At 33.1% G+C, this 17,815-nt stretch overlaps 2 protein-coding genes across 2 annotated transcripts; both read right to left on the bottom strand.

Moving 5' to 3' along the window:
• Window positions 1-2,266: 2,266 nt before the first annotated feature.
• On the bottom strand, window positions 2,267-2,489 carry LOC129912456 (uncharacterized). The gene has a single exon (XM_055990694.1). The coding sequence runs from the start codon at window positions 2,487-2,489 to the stop codon at window positions 2,289-2,291; it is 201 nt and encodes a 66-aa protein (XP_055846669.1). The 3' UTR covers window positions 2,267-2,288.
• Window positions 2,267-11,845, bottom strand: LOC129912455 (uncharacterized). Its single transcript, XM_055990693.1, has 4 exons — window positions 11,701-11,845; window positions 11,241-11,530; window positions 11,086-11,186; window positions 2,267-2,667 (listed from the first exon to the last, which is right to left on the bottom strand). The coding sequence occupies exons 2-4, from the start codon at window positions 11,428-11,430 to the stop codon at window positions 2,512-2,514; spliced, it is 447 nt and encodes a 148-aa protein (XP_055846668.1). The 5' UTR covers window positions 11,431-11,530; window positions 11,701-11,845; the 3' UTR covers window positions 2,267-2,511.
• Window positions 11,846-17,815: the final 5,970 nt, after the last annotated feature.

Raw genomic sequence — 17,815 nt, forward strand, 5'->3', positions numbered from 1 at the left:
TTATTTTGTTTCTATATATAAAAAAAAAACATTTTTCTTTGAATTAAAATAATAAAAAAAAATACAAAAAACAACAAAAAAAATTATAAAACTTGTAAAAATCCAAACAAAAAAATAAAAAAATGTGTGAAAAATAATTGTAAAAAAAATAATAAAACCGACAAAATATTTTCAAAAAAGTTTTGTTTTAATTTCTTAATGGAATTTTGAGGAAAAAACGTCAATATAGACTTTGAATACAGGACAGTCAATTCATGGATTAAGAAAATCCTGACTAGACTGATTTTGATTAGCGAATTTCAACTTGAACAGCAACCAAAAATTTTACTTTATTGTTTTGTTTATGATAAATGAATAAATAATAAATTACATAAAATTAACAAAATACCGTACAGTTTTGCTGCCTTCCGTTTCTTTGTCGTCAAAAAATGTTTTAATGTTGTTTTTCTTCAGTCCTAGTTTATTTACGTCTTACGGAATGAAGAATGAAAAAAAAATGAATAGTGTCGTAAATTTTGCTGTAGTTTATAACATCAAAAAAATTTATAAAAAGAAATATAAATACTATCGGGGTAAGTATTCCTTAAATAAGTCGTCACGTGAGTTCTTATTTGTCCTATAGACCATTTTTGCCGAAAATGAGTTATAGATGCCATCTTATATTTTCGACCACGCTCTTTCGATTGCTGCAATCAGAATCGTCCTATCTCTTTTAGTTTTCGAGATAAAAAAAATGATTTTGTCCTATAGACCAATTTTTTTCGATGAAATTTATGCTTATTTGTCCTATATAAGTTTTTGTATGCAGTAGGATAAATACTGGCTTTATAATTATGCGAAATTTGTGCTTAAATGTCCTATATCCAATGAAGTTATATTTTTCATACAAAATGACTTACGTCCCCATAATAACACCTCCTAGGAAGAGGTGAAATACTCAAATTTTGAAGTCTTTGCATTGCCAAAATTATCGTTGCTTAATGCTGAGGTAACCATCTCTAATGAAAAAAAGAAGGACATCATCCATATCGTCCCGTTTCTGCTTGAACCACGTATCTACACCGCAAATTTTGTTCAGTTTTTAAAAGAAATATACATTTTTCTTGAAATTAAAAGTATGAATTGCACAAAAGGAAATCAAGTTATGTTTAAGACATATTGATTGAGTTGTTTCTAAACTAAAACCCTTGTATAATATTTTCGTTTACTTTTTTAAACTCAAATAAAAAATGTATTGAGTTTCGATTTCAATAAAAATATTTGGTTTCCTATTTTTTCTGTTTTTGTGTCCTATATCCAATACAAATTCCACTGGAGAAAAAAATTTTAGCTTTTGTTTTTCATGCGTTTGTAACTGTATGGACAGGTGTCCTATGTCCATTTTACTACTTTGTTTTAAAACTCAATTTAATCAATATTGAAAAACCCTAACATGCAGATTGCTTTATGTGTGGTTGGGAAAATATCTAATCTTTCAAAAAACATACAAATTACTGTGATTAGGCTCAAAAAAATAAGTAAACCACCACTTTGAAGTTTAAAAACGCTCTCCTGAAAAGTTAAGTTTTTGGTTTAAAGGACAAATAAGAACTCACGTGACGAAGTGGATATAATTCCAGTAAATAACAGTTCAATATTATACTATTTTATCTAGAAAAATCATTCCCCTCCGTTTCATCTGACAATTATAGTTCTGGGGCCCTATTTCGTATTAAAATTACTTCGTTCTCGTTGAAATGCGACTACGAATTACGATAATCGTTTTTCTTCAACGATACTCGTTATTCTTTATGACTGCCATTTACTACTAAATTGGCATTTCGCTCTAATCCGAATTCATATGACTTTGAACAAAATCGTATAGATAAAAAAAACAATCAGACAATTTTTTTTTTATAGAAGAATGTAAAATGGCATTACAATGTATATTTATTCAAGTATTTTCTTTTGTATAATTTTTAAGGCTATATTGTACTAAAGTATAAAATTTCAATACAAATATACAAAACATTTTTGTACGAGATAAAATTTTAAATACTTTTCAATATTAGAGATTCGTTTTACAAAAATTGTGTATAAAAGACTTCCAAAATGGACGGAATGTGTTTTCTGTCTTGTAGATTAGTTACAGTTTAATAATATAAAAAATTAAATAAAAACATTTAAAGAGCGTTCTTTAGCGACTTTTTAAGGCACATTTTTTAAAAAATAAATTTGCTCTGGAATGCTCATTTTTTGTTTGTTAGTATGTACTTGTGGACGGATATTCTCTTATATCGTATTTAATCTTATGCTAAACTTATTTCATGATCGTAAGCTTCACCACGCCAAACGCGGTCATCAGCACTGCGCCATTCATTATGGTCATCCGGAAGAGCATGATGACGAAGATGACATAGTTGTGGCCCAAAGCGCAACATTATGATAATGACTCCAACAATGAACATAGCGAGGGCAGCTATGGCAGGATAAATTAGAATAACTGCCATTTTGTCAAATTTAAAACTTATATTAGATATCGCTTTCACGTTTTTGTAATTCAACGTATTCTTCACGTTGTTGACGTGATGGACGTGCTGGACGTTCTTGTTGGTGATGGAACTGATACTGCTGTTGGTGGGTAGCTGCTGGAGATGATTCGATTTCTTCGTTGAAAATGTGCTGAGTCTGAAAATTTAGCAAACAATTTTATTTATTTTATTTAACGTAGATAAGTTATTCTTCATATTTAAAAGAAAAATTATTACGAAATGGTAAATAATACAAAAATATGTGATGAAAGGATACTTTTATTGGAATGAGAAAACGACTCAATTTTTTCAAAGCTCATATCAAATAACGAAGAACGATTCCTGTCAACCGCAGTTTTTTTCTGCCTACGAAGACTTTTTAGCAGTAGGGCCCTTAAGAAAGAACCAAGGCAACTCTATCGAGGGATGTATGCTAAAAGGGCTGTAAACTTGCTTTTAGAGAAAGATTCTATGAATGATATGAAATAAAAAGAAAGGTAGGCCTAAAAACTCCTGGTACAAGCAAATGCAAAAACACCAGCATTCAGTTGGCCTCAGAAACGGAACAATACAAAACCGGGAGGCTTGCCGCCGATTTCTAAGGTCAACCCGGCGAACCCCACAGGCGGATCACTAGTGTGAAGCAGTAACGTGGGAAGGTTATGATCCCCTCGACATCGAGATCATAACAGCGCCGAGAAAAAGGAAGAAGAAGAAGATTCTATGAATGATATTCGGTAAAGTACGGTGAAGAGTAATGAAAAAATTAAACTATTCGCACGATTTGCTACAGCTCTATTCAGAAGCCTTCTGAAAGTGTTTTATTCGTCCAAATATGACAGGCAGAACGCTTCTCAGAATTAAAATTCTCTTCTTGACTTTAATGTCGTTTTCGCCTGGCTCTCCGGAATAGTCCGGAATCATTCAGAAGCCTTTTGAAAGCGTTCTATTCGCACGAATATGACAGGCAGAACGCTTCTCAGAAGAGAAATTCTCTTCTCGATTTAAAATCGGAATTCACTCGAGAAGCACTAATACACGAATATTTAAAAGTCAAATTAATCACTCAATCAATTTTTTTTTTTTTTTTTAAATAAATTAATTTTTTTCCGAAAAATAGTTTTAATTCATTTTCAAACTTACTTAAAATATTTTGGAAACCAGCTTCCCTATTAATTTCTTGAACATTACCAATTTAAAAAAAATTTAAAACATTTAATTTGAAAAAAAAAAATAAATTAATATAAATATTTGACATTTGAAATTTAAAAGAAAAACACACAAACACAGAAAAAAAACAGAATTGAGTGGAAGCGATTTGACCTGTTCCATTCGATTTTAAAATGAGTGAATCCTTGAGTGAAACCAATCGAAAACGACATAAAACAGAATTCACTCAAAATCACTAATATTTAAATAATTAAATGTCAAACAAAATTTCCTAGTAGAAAAGCAAAAAATTTTTATTTGATTATTCACCAATACAGATATAAAATTTCAGAATTGAGTGAAAAAGATTGAAACTGTTTTATTGGATCTCAGAATGAGTGAATCCTTGAGTGAAACCAATTGAAAACGACATGAGTTTTTTGTTTATTTTTACTCAATTTTATTGGAAGGGAGAAAATAAACTCAGAGTCAGGACTTTTGATTTGAAACAAGCTATAGTACTCAAATCGGTACCAAATGATTTCTTCACACAAGTACTAAGCTATAGGACTGTCAAAATGGTACCCAGTATTAGTTAGGACTCGGTAATATTTAGGACCTCAAAATCGGTAGTCTAACGGCATTAATACTGGAATCAAAACAATGAATTTCATATTTTAAGAGGAATTGCAGTTTTTTTTTCAATTTCTTGGCTCTTGTTTCGCTTGATAAGTGCATTTTGGGAGATTTAAATGATATGATTTTTTTTTTGTAGTTTTTAAGTGGATTTGGGAGGAATAAATAAATGTACACTGCTTAAAAAAAAAAAAAAGTATTTCTACATTTTTCAATCTTTCGAAAAGTGACAATCAAGTCAAGAAAGACGCTCTTTACGTAGACAATTTACATTTTCATTTCTCCACACCAGTAATTTATATTCTAACTTGAAGCACAAAATATGTTTGCTAGAAGAATTCTGTTCATGGACATTGCGGAAAGCAATTAACAATCACGTCTAGAAACGTGTGGTCAGAAAACCTACGGCTGTCTCCAGCTCACCAAAAAGTCATGATAAAATAATGCTAGTCGCATTATAATAAAAAAAAGACATAATCACAGGACTGCGTTTTTTTAAACTTGTCTTTTTATTTTATTTTTATTAAAATACATTTCTGTTGCAAACGTCAATCCAAAACTCTCTTGATGGAACTGCTGCATTAGTCGACGATCTGCGTTTTTCAGCCTCGTCTACATTTACCGCATTCAGCATTCATGAATGTATTTTTGACTGAAAATTCTTGACAAACCTTGTTTCTTTTTTCTATTTTTATTTGGTCAATTCCCTCAAAAATATCAAAATACAATTTTTAATTTATCAAAATATAGTCAGAATGACAGTCAGACAAGTTTTATACGTACTAGTTCTTAGTACTCCCTTGTGAACTTAGATCGGGTCCTATATATGTGAAGAAATGCTCGGGTCCTAACTTTTCCTTAGGACCGAGTACTAGTGCTGGTACCTGTTCTAGCTAGGCCGGGTACTAAGCTGAGTTAGGACTTTTGTGAAAGAAATTGACTTTTAGTCTTTTGAAAAGAAGGATCGCTTTTCCTTGTCAGCTTGAATTTAACAGCTGAAAATCAAACTTCTCTTGGCTGCTGCATTTTGGTCCATTCGCTCGATTTTTCGCTGTCAATCTTTGTGGAGTAGTTTATTGTACTACATCCATATCTTGGTAAGGGCCCAGTTTTTTCTTCGTACACGAAAAGAGCACAAAAACTCACACAGAAAAGCTCACTCTTGCGGAATTGGGCCCCAGCTCATAAAGTTCGAGTTGTTGTATATGTATCTTCTCTTCCTTCCGCACCTTTCTTTGAAGAAGTTTTCTTTGGAATGTTGTCAGTATTAAATCAGCTTTCTGTTTACCTTCTACACTCGATGCCATGAATCACCGATGCACTAGGGGTTTTTCGTGGAATGAATAGTGACAGGCAAATTACATTTTTCATTACATTTGAAAGACTACTCAGTTAATGTCGATATGGTACCTCGGTAGATGACATTATAAGAAATAATGTCATCGGTGTTAACAACTGTTGTGTGCAGCGCGCTCTATCAACCACATCAATATTGAATAAATCTAATGACTAATGACAGTTTTGCCTATCAAAACACAAAGCATCTTTGGAATGCACCTGAATTAGATCTGAAGTTCACCCCCACCATAAAAATAACCACATGGTTGATTTAATTGGTGGATCAAACGTCTCGAAATCGACTGGTTTCTGTATGCATACTTAGTCTTTGGAACCTAGTGTTGGTCATCTTTATCAATTATATCAGATAGAAGCCGTTGCCTGATGTCGTTTCGTAAAGGATGTCATTATTGAGTTTTCCGCTAAAAACATATTTCTTTCCGCCTACTTGAATATTCGACCACAAATATGGCTATTTCGAAACTATGTCCAGAATGCAAAATATGTACTTTTTATATAAGTACATACTTAAATCTTCACTTAGAACAACTGTTTGGAATACCCTACTGCATTTCCCTCCCATACGAACAACTCCGTCTCAACCTTTTGCTTGGTTTTTTATCTAGGTGTTTAGTTTTTTTTTTTTGGTTTCTCGTAACAGATATATTATGTGGGCCTTAGTTATTTTTTATTAGTTTTCGGTGCCACGCTATTTCTTCCTATGCCGGGTTGTACAACTAGGTCTACTACGAAAATCAGTCGAACTGGTGCGTTGGATCCATACCCTCCTTTTGTCCCAGCACTTTATGGCTCATTTACTTGAATACTGTCATAACTCAAAGAAACTGTTTTTTTTTTTTTTTTCAGAAAACGAGTTTTAAATTTATTATCGATATATTTTTGTTTGTAAAAAGTTAGCTTCTAACACGCAACTAGTGCTTCTTCTCCGTCAATTTTTAAAGTTAAGAAATTACTTTTTGCAGGATAAATGATTACTTTATTTTTATTACAACAACTTCTGCAACTCAAAACTCGTGATTTTAGAATTATGACAGTATTCAAGTAAATGAGCTATAGTATTTTTTTTAACTTCAGATTGCGAATAGTTTAATTTTTTCATTACTCTTCACCGTACTTTACCGAATATCATTCATAGAATCTTCTTCTTCTTCTTCTTCCTTTTTCTCGGCGCTGTTATGATCTCGATGTCGAGGGGATCATAACCTTCCCACGTTACTGCTTCACACTAGTGATCCGCCTGTGGGGTTCGCCGGGTTGACCTCAGAAATCGGCGGCAAGCCTCCCGGTTTTGTATTGTTCCGTTTCTGAGGTCAACCCGGCGAACCCCACAGGCGGATCACTAGTGTGAAGCAGTAACGTGGGAAGGTTATGATCCCCTCGACATCGAGATCATAACAGCGCCGAGAAAAAGGAAGAAGAAGAAGATTCTATGAATGATATTCGGTAAAGTACGGTGAAGAGTAATGAAAAAATTAAACTATTCGCAATCTGAAGTTAAAAAAAATACTATAGCTCATTTACTTGAATACTGTCATAATTCTAAAATCACGAGTTTTGAGTTGCAGAAGTTGTTGTAATAAAAATAAAGTAATCATTTATCCTGCAAAAAGTAATTTCTTAACTTTAAAAATTGACGGAGAAGAAGCACTAGTTGCGTGTTAGAAGCTAACTTTTTACAAACAAAAATATATCGATAATAAATTTAAAACTCGTTTTCTGAAAAAAAAAAAACAGTTTCTTTGAGTTATGACAGTATTCAAGTAAATGAGCCATAAAGTGCTGGGACAAAAGGAGGGTATGGATCCAACGCACCAGTTCGACTGATTTTCGTAGTACACCTAGTTGTACAACCCGGCATAGGAAGAAATAGCGTGGCACCGAAAACTAATAAAAAATAACTAAGGCCCACATAATATATCTGTTACGAGAAACCAAAAAAAAAAACTAAACACCTAGATAAAAAACCAAGCAAAAGGTTGAGACGGAGTTGTTCGTATGGGAGGGAAATGCAGTAGGGTATTCCAAACAGTTGTTCTAAGTGAAGATTTAAGTATGTACTTATATAAAAAGTACATATTTTGCATTCTGGACATAGTTTCGAAATAGCCATATTTGTGGTCGAATATTCAAGTAGGCGGAAAGAAATATGTTTTTAGCGGAAAACTCAATAATGACATCCTTTACGAAACGACATCAGGCAACGGCTTCTATCTGATATAATTGATAAAGATGACCAACACTAGGTTCCAAAGACTAAGTATGCATACAGAAACCAGTCGATTTCGAGACGTTTGATCCACCAATTAAATCAACCATGTGGTTATTTTTATGGTGGGGGTGAACTTCAGATCTAATTCAGGTGCATTCCAAAGATGCTTTGTGTTTTGATAGGCAAAACTGTCATTAGTCATTAGATTTATTCAATATTGATGTGGTTGATAGAGCGCGCTGCACACAACAGTTGTTAACACCGATGACATTATTTCTTATAATGTCATCTACCGAGGTACCATATCGACATTAACTGAGTAGTCTTTCAAATGTAATGAAAAATGTAATTTGCCTGTCACTATTCATTCCACGAAAAACCCCTAGTGCATCGGTGATTCATGGCATCGAGTGTAGAAGGTAAACAGAAAGCTGATTTAATACTGACAACATTCCAAAGAAAACTTCTTCAAAGAAAGGTGCGGAAGGAAGAGAAGATACATATACAACAACTCGAACTTTATGAGCTGGGGCCCAATTCCGCAAGAGTGAGCTTTTCTGTGTGAGTTTTTGTGCTCTTTTCGTGTACGAAGAAAAAACTGGGCCCTTACCAAGATATGGATGTAGTACAATAAACTACTCCACAAAGATTGACAGCGAAAAATCGAGCGAATGGACCAAAATGCAGCAGCCAAGAGAAGTTTGATTTTCAGCTGTTAAATTCAAGCTGACAAGGAAAAGCGATCCTTCTTTTCAAAAGACTAAAAGTCAATTTCTTTCACAAAAGTCCTAACTCAGCTTAGTACCCGGCCTAGCTAGAACAGGTACCAGCACTAGTACTCGGTCCTAAGGAAAAGTTAGGACCCGAGCATTTCTTCACATATATAGGACCCGATCTAAGTTCACAAGGGAGTACTAAGAACTAGTACGTATAAAACTTGTCTGACTGTCATTCTGACTATATTTTGATAAATTAAAAATTGTATTTTGATATTTTTGAGGGAATTGACCAAATAAAAATAGAAAAAAGAAACAAGGTTTGTCAAGAATTTTCAGTCAAAAATACATTCATGAATGCTGAATGCGGTAAATGTAGACGAAGCTGAAAAACGCGGATCGTCGACTTTAATGCAGCAGTTCCATCAAGAGAGTTTTGGATTGACGTTTGCAACAGAAATGTATTTTAATAAAAATAAAATAAAAAGACAAGTTTAAAAAAACGCAGTCCTGTGATTATGTCTTTTTTTTTATTATAATGCGACTAGCATTATTTTATCATGACTTGTTGGTGAACTGGAGACAGCCGTAGGTTTTCTGACCACACGTTTCTAGACGTGATTGTTAATTGCTTTCCGCAATGTCCATATACAGAATTCTTCTAGCAAACATATTTTGTACTTCAAGTTAGAATATGGATTACTGGTGTGGATAAATGTAAATGTAAATTGTCTACGTAAAGAGCGTCTTTCTTGACTTGATTGTCACTTTTCGAAAGATTGAAAAATGTAGAAATACTTTTATTATCAAGCAGTGTACATTTATTTATTCCTCCCATAATCCACTCAAAAATTAAAAAAAAAATCATATCATTTAAATCTCCCAAAATGCACTTATCAAGCGAAACAAGAGCCAATAAATTGAAAAAAACTGCAATGCAATTCCTCTTAAAACATGAAATTCATTGTTTTGATTCCAGTATTAATGCCGTTAGACTACCGATTTTGAGGTCCTAAATATTACCGAGTCCTAACTATAGGTCGTTTCAAATTATCCCAACTGCCTTCAAATGATAAATAACACCGGCACACAAAAAAAAAGTGTCATGAACCAGAAACCAGACCTATCTTTCTATATGTTTTTGGGACCGCTGAATCCGAATTTCAAGTCCGTTTGGCCCTGTCACCCTCCAGTTTTGAGTAATATGCAAAAAACTCAAAAAAAGGTAGTTTTTGGGGTCTTTTTTACACTTTTCTGGAGGTGACCGGGCAAAACGGACTTGAAATTCGGATTCAGCGGTCCCAAAAACATATAGAAAGATAGGTCTGGTTTCTGGTTCATACAACTTTTTTTTTTTGTGTGCTAGCACTGTCGCGACATGTCGCTGTCATACCCGGCACACAAAAAAAAAGTTTCCATGTACCAGGAAGCAGACCTATCTTTCTATATGTTTTTGGGACCGCTGAATCCGATTTTCAAGTCCGTTTTGCCCGGTTACCCTTCAGTTTTGAGAAAAATGCAAAAAACTCCAAAAAAGTCATAACAATTCAAACAAAATGCACTCACAGCTCAAAACTGGAGGGTGATGGGGCCAAACGGACTTCAAATTCGAATTCAGCGTGCCCAAAAACATATAGAAAGATAGGTCTGGTTTCTGGTTCATGACACTTTTTTTTTTGTGTGCCGGTGTAATTAAATAATTGTATGCTTTTTTGTATTGTCCGCGGATATGGAGTGATGCAAGCCCGGGAGACTTGCCTCCGCTTTCTGAGGCTAACCCAGCGAGTCTTACAGGTGAGTTGGAAATAGTTACGATTTGTAACTATTTGACACTTCAAAACGAGTTTAGGAACGATGTTCATCTGTCAAATAGTTACAAATCGTAACTATTTTCTAGTTTTGGAACGACAAAAGTTAACGATAGTTAACAATAGTTAACTATTGTTAGAAAAAGAACGCACCTACGACCTATAAAGATTGGTATAATAACCTAATTTTGAGGAGCTAGCTAGTACCGAGTCCTAATTAGTACTCGGTCTTAAATTGACAGTTCTAGGACTTAGTACCTGAGTGAAGAAATGAGTTGATACCGATTTGAGTAATAACTTTATGACTAGGACCGGTATTAGTGATAGGACTCTGTGAAGAAATCGGCCGTAAGCCATACTATATGGCAGAGCACTTGGTCGAGACAAAGTAGAAGAAGCGCCATAGGATACTTTCAAATTTACCAAACAACAAATAAAAACGGTTTTACTGAGAATGAGAAATGAAAAACCTAATTAGTTCTGTGCTAACATGCCGATGCCATCTTTCTATAAATTCTTAAGAAAATGATCAATTAAACAAAAATATGAGTCAGTCTATTTATGAACTTCACTTTTGTCTCTGAGAATTGTCGCCCTACTTAACAGGTCATTAACTTTTAAAAGATGCATTCAAAAGGTGCTAGATTCATTACAACTGAAAGCAGTAAATAGGTAGTTTGTTTCAAAATTGAACTTACCTCAGTCCTAGCAAAATGACTGGCGTCCTTGAGTTCGGTGAAATCAAGTGGTGGCTGATTATGTGGTGTAGCCGACCAAATAGAAACTAGCCAACGATTACCTAGAAAAATTAGTCTAATCAATCTGCCAATAAATAAAATAAAGTATATTTTACCTGTATGCCTGTCCTTCCAATATTTCCTGTGCTTCGAGCAGCACGTCAAAAATATATTCAAAATCAAAATCGACAACAAGACGACAGTACAAATTGTTATTGTAACGTAAAATGGAGAAAAGTTGCCGTAAATGTGTCCAGTAAAATAGGGATTATTTAGATAGGCTTTACGCTCATCGATTGTGGACATAATTCCAGGTTGGATTTGATGGGAAATTTAAACACAATTTTTAAATGCAAATTAGCATTGCGAATAATCCAACAATTCAAATGGAAAATAAATGAAATTTCTATAGAAAATAAAGAAAAACCACAAAAGTTAAGTTAAGAGAAATCTTGTGTGGATGAAATTAAAGAAAATGAGGATAAATTGGGTGTGACCCTTTTTTGTTGTGGTGACACTTTTCTTGAAGCGCTATAAAAATAGAAGACTTTAAAGTTCTAGTATCTTTTTACTCACATTCAACTATTTGACTTGATTTACTGATGGAATAGAAATTAATACTTTTCTTTAATTCATTTAATTTAAGAAAATTTGTCCAACGCCCTAAATAATGAACACAAGATGTAACAAACAAAAACGTACGTTGATTTGAAGTTGCTTGAAGATGAAGAAGCTCAAGCAAACGTGACAAATAAATTTTGGTGATTGTCATTTCATGCGAGTTAAAAAGAGATAAAATGATATATTTATATTTAATATATAATGGTTTCTCGTTCTTTCGTATTTGCTTCAAACAAAATGCATTTTTGGTTTTATACCAGTTTCAATTAACAAATACTAGCAAATATACAAATTCCAAACAATATTAGAGTAATTGTTAATATGCGTATGTATATATTTGACATTAAACACAAACAGGTGCATTTGTGTGGGTGAACTAATTTTTGTAAACAAACAGTTTGAGAGACGATGGACGTAGATGAGGTTTGAGGGATTTTGGATTAGACGAATTGGTAGCATTGCCAGGCCGTGTTAAATTTTTGACACTATTGAGGTTAATAAAAAAAAATTCAGCTGTATGGATTATTGTTTAAAATTTGTTCTACCTTTTTCTGTCATGATACTTCTTTTTAATAAAAAAAAAAAAAACAAAACCATCTGCAAAAAAAATTTAACCCAAATTTAACCAGTGCCTACGTTCTGTAACTTAGTCGAGAACTTCTCGCATCGAAAAATTTTGAAACAAAAATTCCATACGTTTCTCTATTTAGAAAAATAACCTGTGTCTGTATCTCGATGTGAAAAGCACCCCTGTAAATTTTTTATTCCATTGGAATTATTGGAAACTGTCAAAAAAAGGGAAAATATTTGTACCTTTGGCCATCAAAGGTCATATAGACATAGTTTTACAAAATATATCCCAAGGCTCGATAGTCCGAAGGTAGGGCAGTCGGTCAGCGAGTGGAGGGTACCGAGTTCAAGTCGCAGTTAGGGCATGTAATTTTTTCTTTTTTTTTTTTCTTTAATATTCTTTTTTTTTATTTTAAAAATTTAAGTGATACAAAAATAAATTACCGTGAACACTATTTCAGAAGTAACATCTCTTATTTAATGTAAGATTATCAAATTTTTTTCAAATACATATCTTACTTTCTCGCATCCTTTTTGCTTGTGAGTAATTTTGGTAGTTCAATCGAGAAATTATCTCGATAATTTTCTTACAGACAAAGTTTTATTCACATTTTTCCAGTCTGTCAAGCATTTTTATTCAGAAATGTTTCAAGGCGAGAAAATTTTGTTTATAGAAACAAACGAATGTGAGAAAATGATTTTTGTGTCGATTCACATTATTTTTGTTCCGATTTGCGTGTTTCATGCGAGAAATTTCTCGATGCGAGAGTTACAGAACGTACCCTTCAAGCAAACAGGTCCGACCTCGGTCCGAATCCGCTCCGCCTGAGGCGGAGCTGAGTCCGACTTCGGATCAGAAACTGGTCCGAAGGCGGCTCAAATTAGTATGGAAATTATAATCACCGCGAAGTCGATTGCATATGTATTGGTGTGGTGAAAATCTCCATTCCGAGAAAATGGAGCCGAAGGCGGACCTGAGCCGGAGCAGTGAAAACCTACCAGAAAGAGGAATAAGAAAGGGATGACATTTCGCATTTGCGACCAAAAAAAGAACAAGATTTATTTTTTTTTTTTCATTGAAACTGTTTTATTTTTTATTTTATTTTGGCAAACGAAATTTTCACAATAAATACAATATAAAATACAATACATTTTTTTTTCATTTTATTTCATTTGATGCTGCTGCTGTTGTTGGTGTTTTTTTAGATACCCAATCGCATGTTTCACCTTCTAGATTTTTCTTCATCATTAGAGATTACATCTACAACACAAGAAGAAACAACATTTTAACCCAAACACTTTGAGCGATATATAAAACATACCTTTTTTGTTTTCCATATTGGTTATAATTTAATAAAATTGTTTATAATTAATAAACTAACATTATACAAAAAACGACACGAGACACGACGCGACCAAACACTTCAACAAAAAATAACAAAATGACGCTTTTGCTCTTGTTGGCTATGTCTGTCTACTTTTTTTTTCCTTTTCTCAGTTTTCACCACGATTCTCTTGGACTTTGTGTTCATACACAAAAAGTTGCAAGTGTGTGAGTGCAACCCGGCTTTTCTCGGTCGGAGGTCGGACTGTCTTTTCTGGACTCCGTTTTCTTGCTTGAAGGGTAGGCACAGGTCCCAGAGCCCAATAAATTTTTAACAGCTGAACAGTTTTTATTCATCTCAATAGTGTCAAAAATTTAACACGGATTTAACTATTTAACGCAATTCACACACGGCCTAAGAACAATTTTTTTTTGTTTTTTTGGATTTTAGTCCAATTCAGAATTCTTTAGAGCATTTTTTTTAGTTGGGCGCCTTTTTCAATGAATCTGCAATTGCAGTAATTTTACTTTAGAAACAAGATGAAAATGGAAATCCTTCAGTTTTTACAGTTAGAAGTAGTTTCGAAGTCTTCGAAACCGATCTAAATGAAGAATATTGATACCTATTTCATTTCACGTGAAGTTGAAAATAGATTTGAATTCACTTTCGATCGAATTGCGGAACATGGGCGTATATAACGAAAATATTGATGAGTATAGCTCAAAAACTCTTGACGTGATAGGAATAAATCTGTAAACAGTTTTGGATTCAGCACAACGAAGTTCGAACGAAATAAAGTGTTTTTTTTTTTAAGGATGACTCAACTTCTTGTTGTTTGTGTAAAATGTTTGGGACACAAGAACTTTGAAAAAACACTAGTTACTCTGAATGTGAAAATAGGAGACAGTAGTAGGTACGAATCTGTCGAGAGCAGTATAATGCTACTATACCACTTTTAGTACCGCAGCACAGCGTTTAACTCTCGATCAAAGATTAATAAAAAGAAATGAAATTTTTTTCGCACATTTACCCTCTTAAAAATTTTAGAAAAATTTTCCAGCCCCCTCCAAAAATTTTTTCTGGATACGCCACTGAACTCTACCCTACCTGCCATAGAACCGTTTTCTCCGAATTCGATTTTAACGAAACTTTTTGTAAAAAAGCATTAATATTATTTAAATATACCTTAGCCAAAAATAAAATTTCGAATAAAATAGTTTTTAAAACATTTTTTTTTTTTTTTTGAAAAATCAAATTTTTGGAAACCGGACATTGAATTTTTTTGAAATTCTGGTTTTAGATGTAGATTAGTGATTTCTACAAAATGGCATACCAATTTTATTTTAAAACTTTTTTTTTACAAAAAATGATTTATAAAAAATTAGATTTAAAAAAAACGGCTCTAGCTATTTTGAAAAATTTTTTTCTAAAAATGCATATATAAATATATTAAAAACGCTGTTTCGGAACAATTTGAAACTATGAAGAATTATCTATACAATTTTAACTTCAATGCTTTGAAGCATGTTCGAGAAAGTCTTTTGCTTTATTTTCCATAATTCCATAATTAAAACACGGATGGTTTTATAAGCATGGAAAAAAACATTTTTAAATGGAAATTTTCTTGAAATAAAAAAACTGAAAATAAGGGATAACGATATGTACGGCACGGGGTCACCTAACTAAAAGATCTAGAGAAAATTCTGGCCATGATAGGCTTCTTATTTATTATTTGATGGTCGCTAAGATTATGCAAGTTATATTTTTGGGGCCCTAAGATAATATTTAATTTTTCTTTCAAAAAAGTTATTTTTTTTGGGGCCCCTGAGGTAATATTTTTTTTTAGATGAATATAGTTGTTATAGTATGTGACTGGCTACCGATGCATTATGCATTACACATTACACTGAAGAATATAATTTCTGTCTTGTGTCCGAAGTGATTCATATCAAATATCTTATCTTTTTACTTCGTTATTTTTTTATAATAAGTTTCCTTCTCTGTATCTGTCGGGGGCCCCGGGGCACCACCCCGCTTGCCCCAATGGTGTGTACGCCCCTGTCAAAAACTCCGAAAAACATGTTCATCGAGAGCCGATCTAGTGCCATTTGTTCCTATAAGTTCACTTATTGCATACATTTACGTATATAGGACTATTAAATATACTTTATTCAATACGATATTCAAGGATCAGCTCTAAATTAAGTTAAAAATTTATGAAAATTTGAAAAAAAAAGTCATTGATTTTTTTTTACGGTTTTCTTAATGATTTGCTGCATTTTAACTATGTCAATAATCATTTTTATCAAAAAAACAAAACCGAATTCCATTTACCAAAACTGGTTTTTATGGTTTTTCTCATAGTTTCTATAGCCACTGCAGGCAGGACCCTACTCCACGCACCAGCTTTCCAATACAAAAAGAATTATCAAAATTGGTTCACTCAGTCCAAAGTTATGACTTCAAAACGATTCAATGAGGTACCTTTTCTGCAACAGCAGAACCGTCTGCATTATTATAGTACCTACATAATTTAACATAACTACTTGCATTATTGTCTCCTGGTGTGTGTTTCAACATTATATGAAACATGGTCTCAAAACCAAACATAACAATAACAACCATTAACTCTGAAATTTGTTCCTAAAGCCTTTAACAGCTAAACATTGTTATCATTGGTGATAGTAACAAGATTCTAAATTGAAAGGACATTCAAATAAAGAGATTTACTGTGTAGCTGTCGACAAATGAGAAAGATGAATTGACCAATACCCACTAGCTTAAGCAATGTGCTATTGCAATAAGGATGAAAGGGATATTCGCTTTAAAATAAAAATTATGCAACTTCTAAAAGAACAAAAAGTTGTTTGTTGGTTGTTGCAATGAAATGGGTAACAAAAAATTACCTTCCTTCAAACGATATGTGTTGTTTCCTTTTTAACTCAAAAGAACACAAAAATGTATATACAATTTATATTTATGAAAAAAGGATCAATGTCGATTTAATTTGGACACAGAATCATGCCCATGCAGGACCTTTTTCTTAATAAAGGCCAGGGAATTGATTGAATTTAATGATTTCAAGAGAGAATTGGTGAATGTACGAATTGCATGCCTCAATGAGATGAACTCATGTAAATCGAAGTATTGAAAGGCTCTGAGCCGGTCCAGTTGAGTTCGACCCATGCATACATACATACAAACCAACATATCCTTTTTGCCATTGAGCATAGCAACGCATCCATGCTTGGTTAAGCTTTACGTGTTGTGAGGTTATGTAGCGTAAACGGATCGGAAATTATGTTATATTCGAACAGGCTACATATATGCAAATGGACAGCAAAGGGATGTGGGTGGGTTGGTGGAGAGTAAATTGGAGTGATTTTCCATTTTGCTATTCGTTATTTTTTTTTTTTTTTAACTTTTTATTTTTTTTTTGTGTTGCTGTTGTTGTTGATTTTCTGTTTTCCTTGTTTGCACATCCTTTAAATTTATATGAATGTGTGTACATCATTGCTGATTAATTATTTAAATGCAAGCTACAAAAGTGAAGTTAATGGTGGGGAACATCGGGGGAATATATGTGTATAATCTTTGTGTACAAAGAGAATGTGTAAACATAGCTCTAGCTTAACGCGAAAAGATTGTAAATCTTTTCAATAATTGAAATGTAAGCAGCCAGGATGCTTTGCAATACATATGGCAGCGATGATGTTGGTTTGGAGCAATATTATATATACAAAAAAAATTAAAGTTATTTGGATAGGTTTTGTAGCCAAAACATGTACATTTTCAAAGAAGCCTTTAGGGAATAGAAAATGAAAATAAATTCGGTTGGTAAAGATATTGTGTGTATAATTTAAAGTATATTTTGTAGTTCGGTAGTTGCATTTGCATAGGTAAGGTAGTAGCAAAGTTCTTAATAATTACTACCATTTTCATGTCTTTTTTTTTAGTGGTAAGCAAATGGTTCAGAAAATTATTTTTGTCTCATTATATCTATGTGAATGAAAGAAAAAAAAATTCGTGGGAAACAAAAAAAAAAAACTTTGAAAATGTTCCACATACGCCGCAGTGAACTCGACGCAGAGTTGAAAACGCCTTCTATGTGACAAGGTATATGGTTTATGATTATTACAACGCGGTTTTAAAAAAACGCTCTATGTGGCGAGGCT

This window comes from Episyrphus balteatus, chromosome 2 (genome assembly GCF_945859705.1).
Source record: "Episyrphus balteatus chromosome 2, idEpiBalt1.1, whole genome shotgun sequence".
Lineage (NCBI taxonomy): Eukaryota > Metazoa > Arthropoda > Insecta > Diptera > Syrphidae > Episyrphus > Episyrphus balteatus.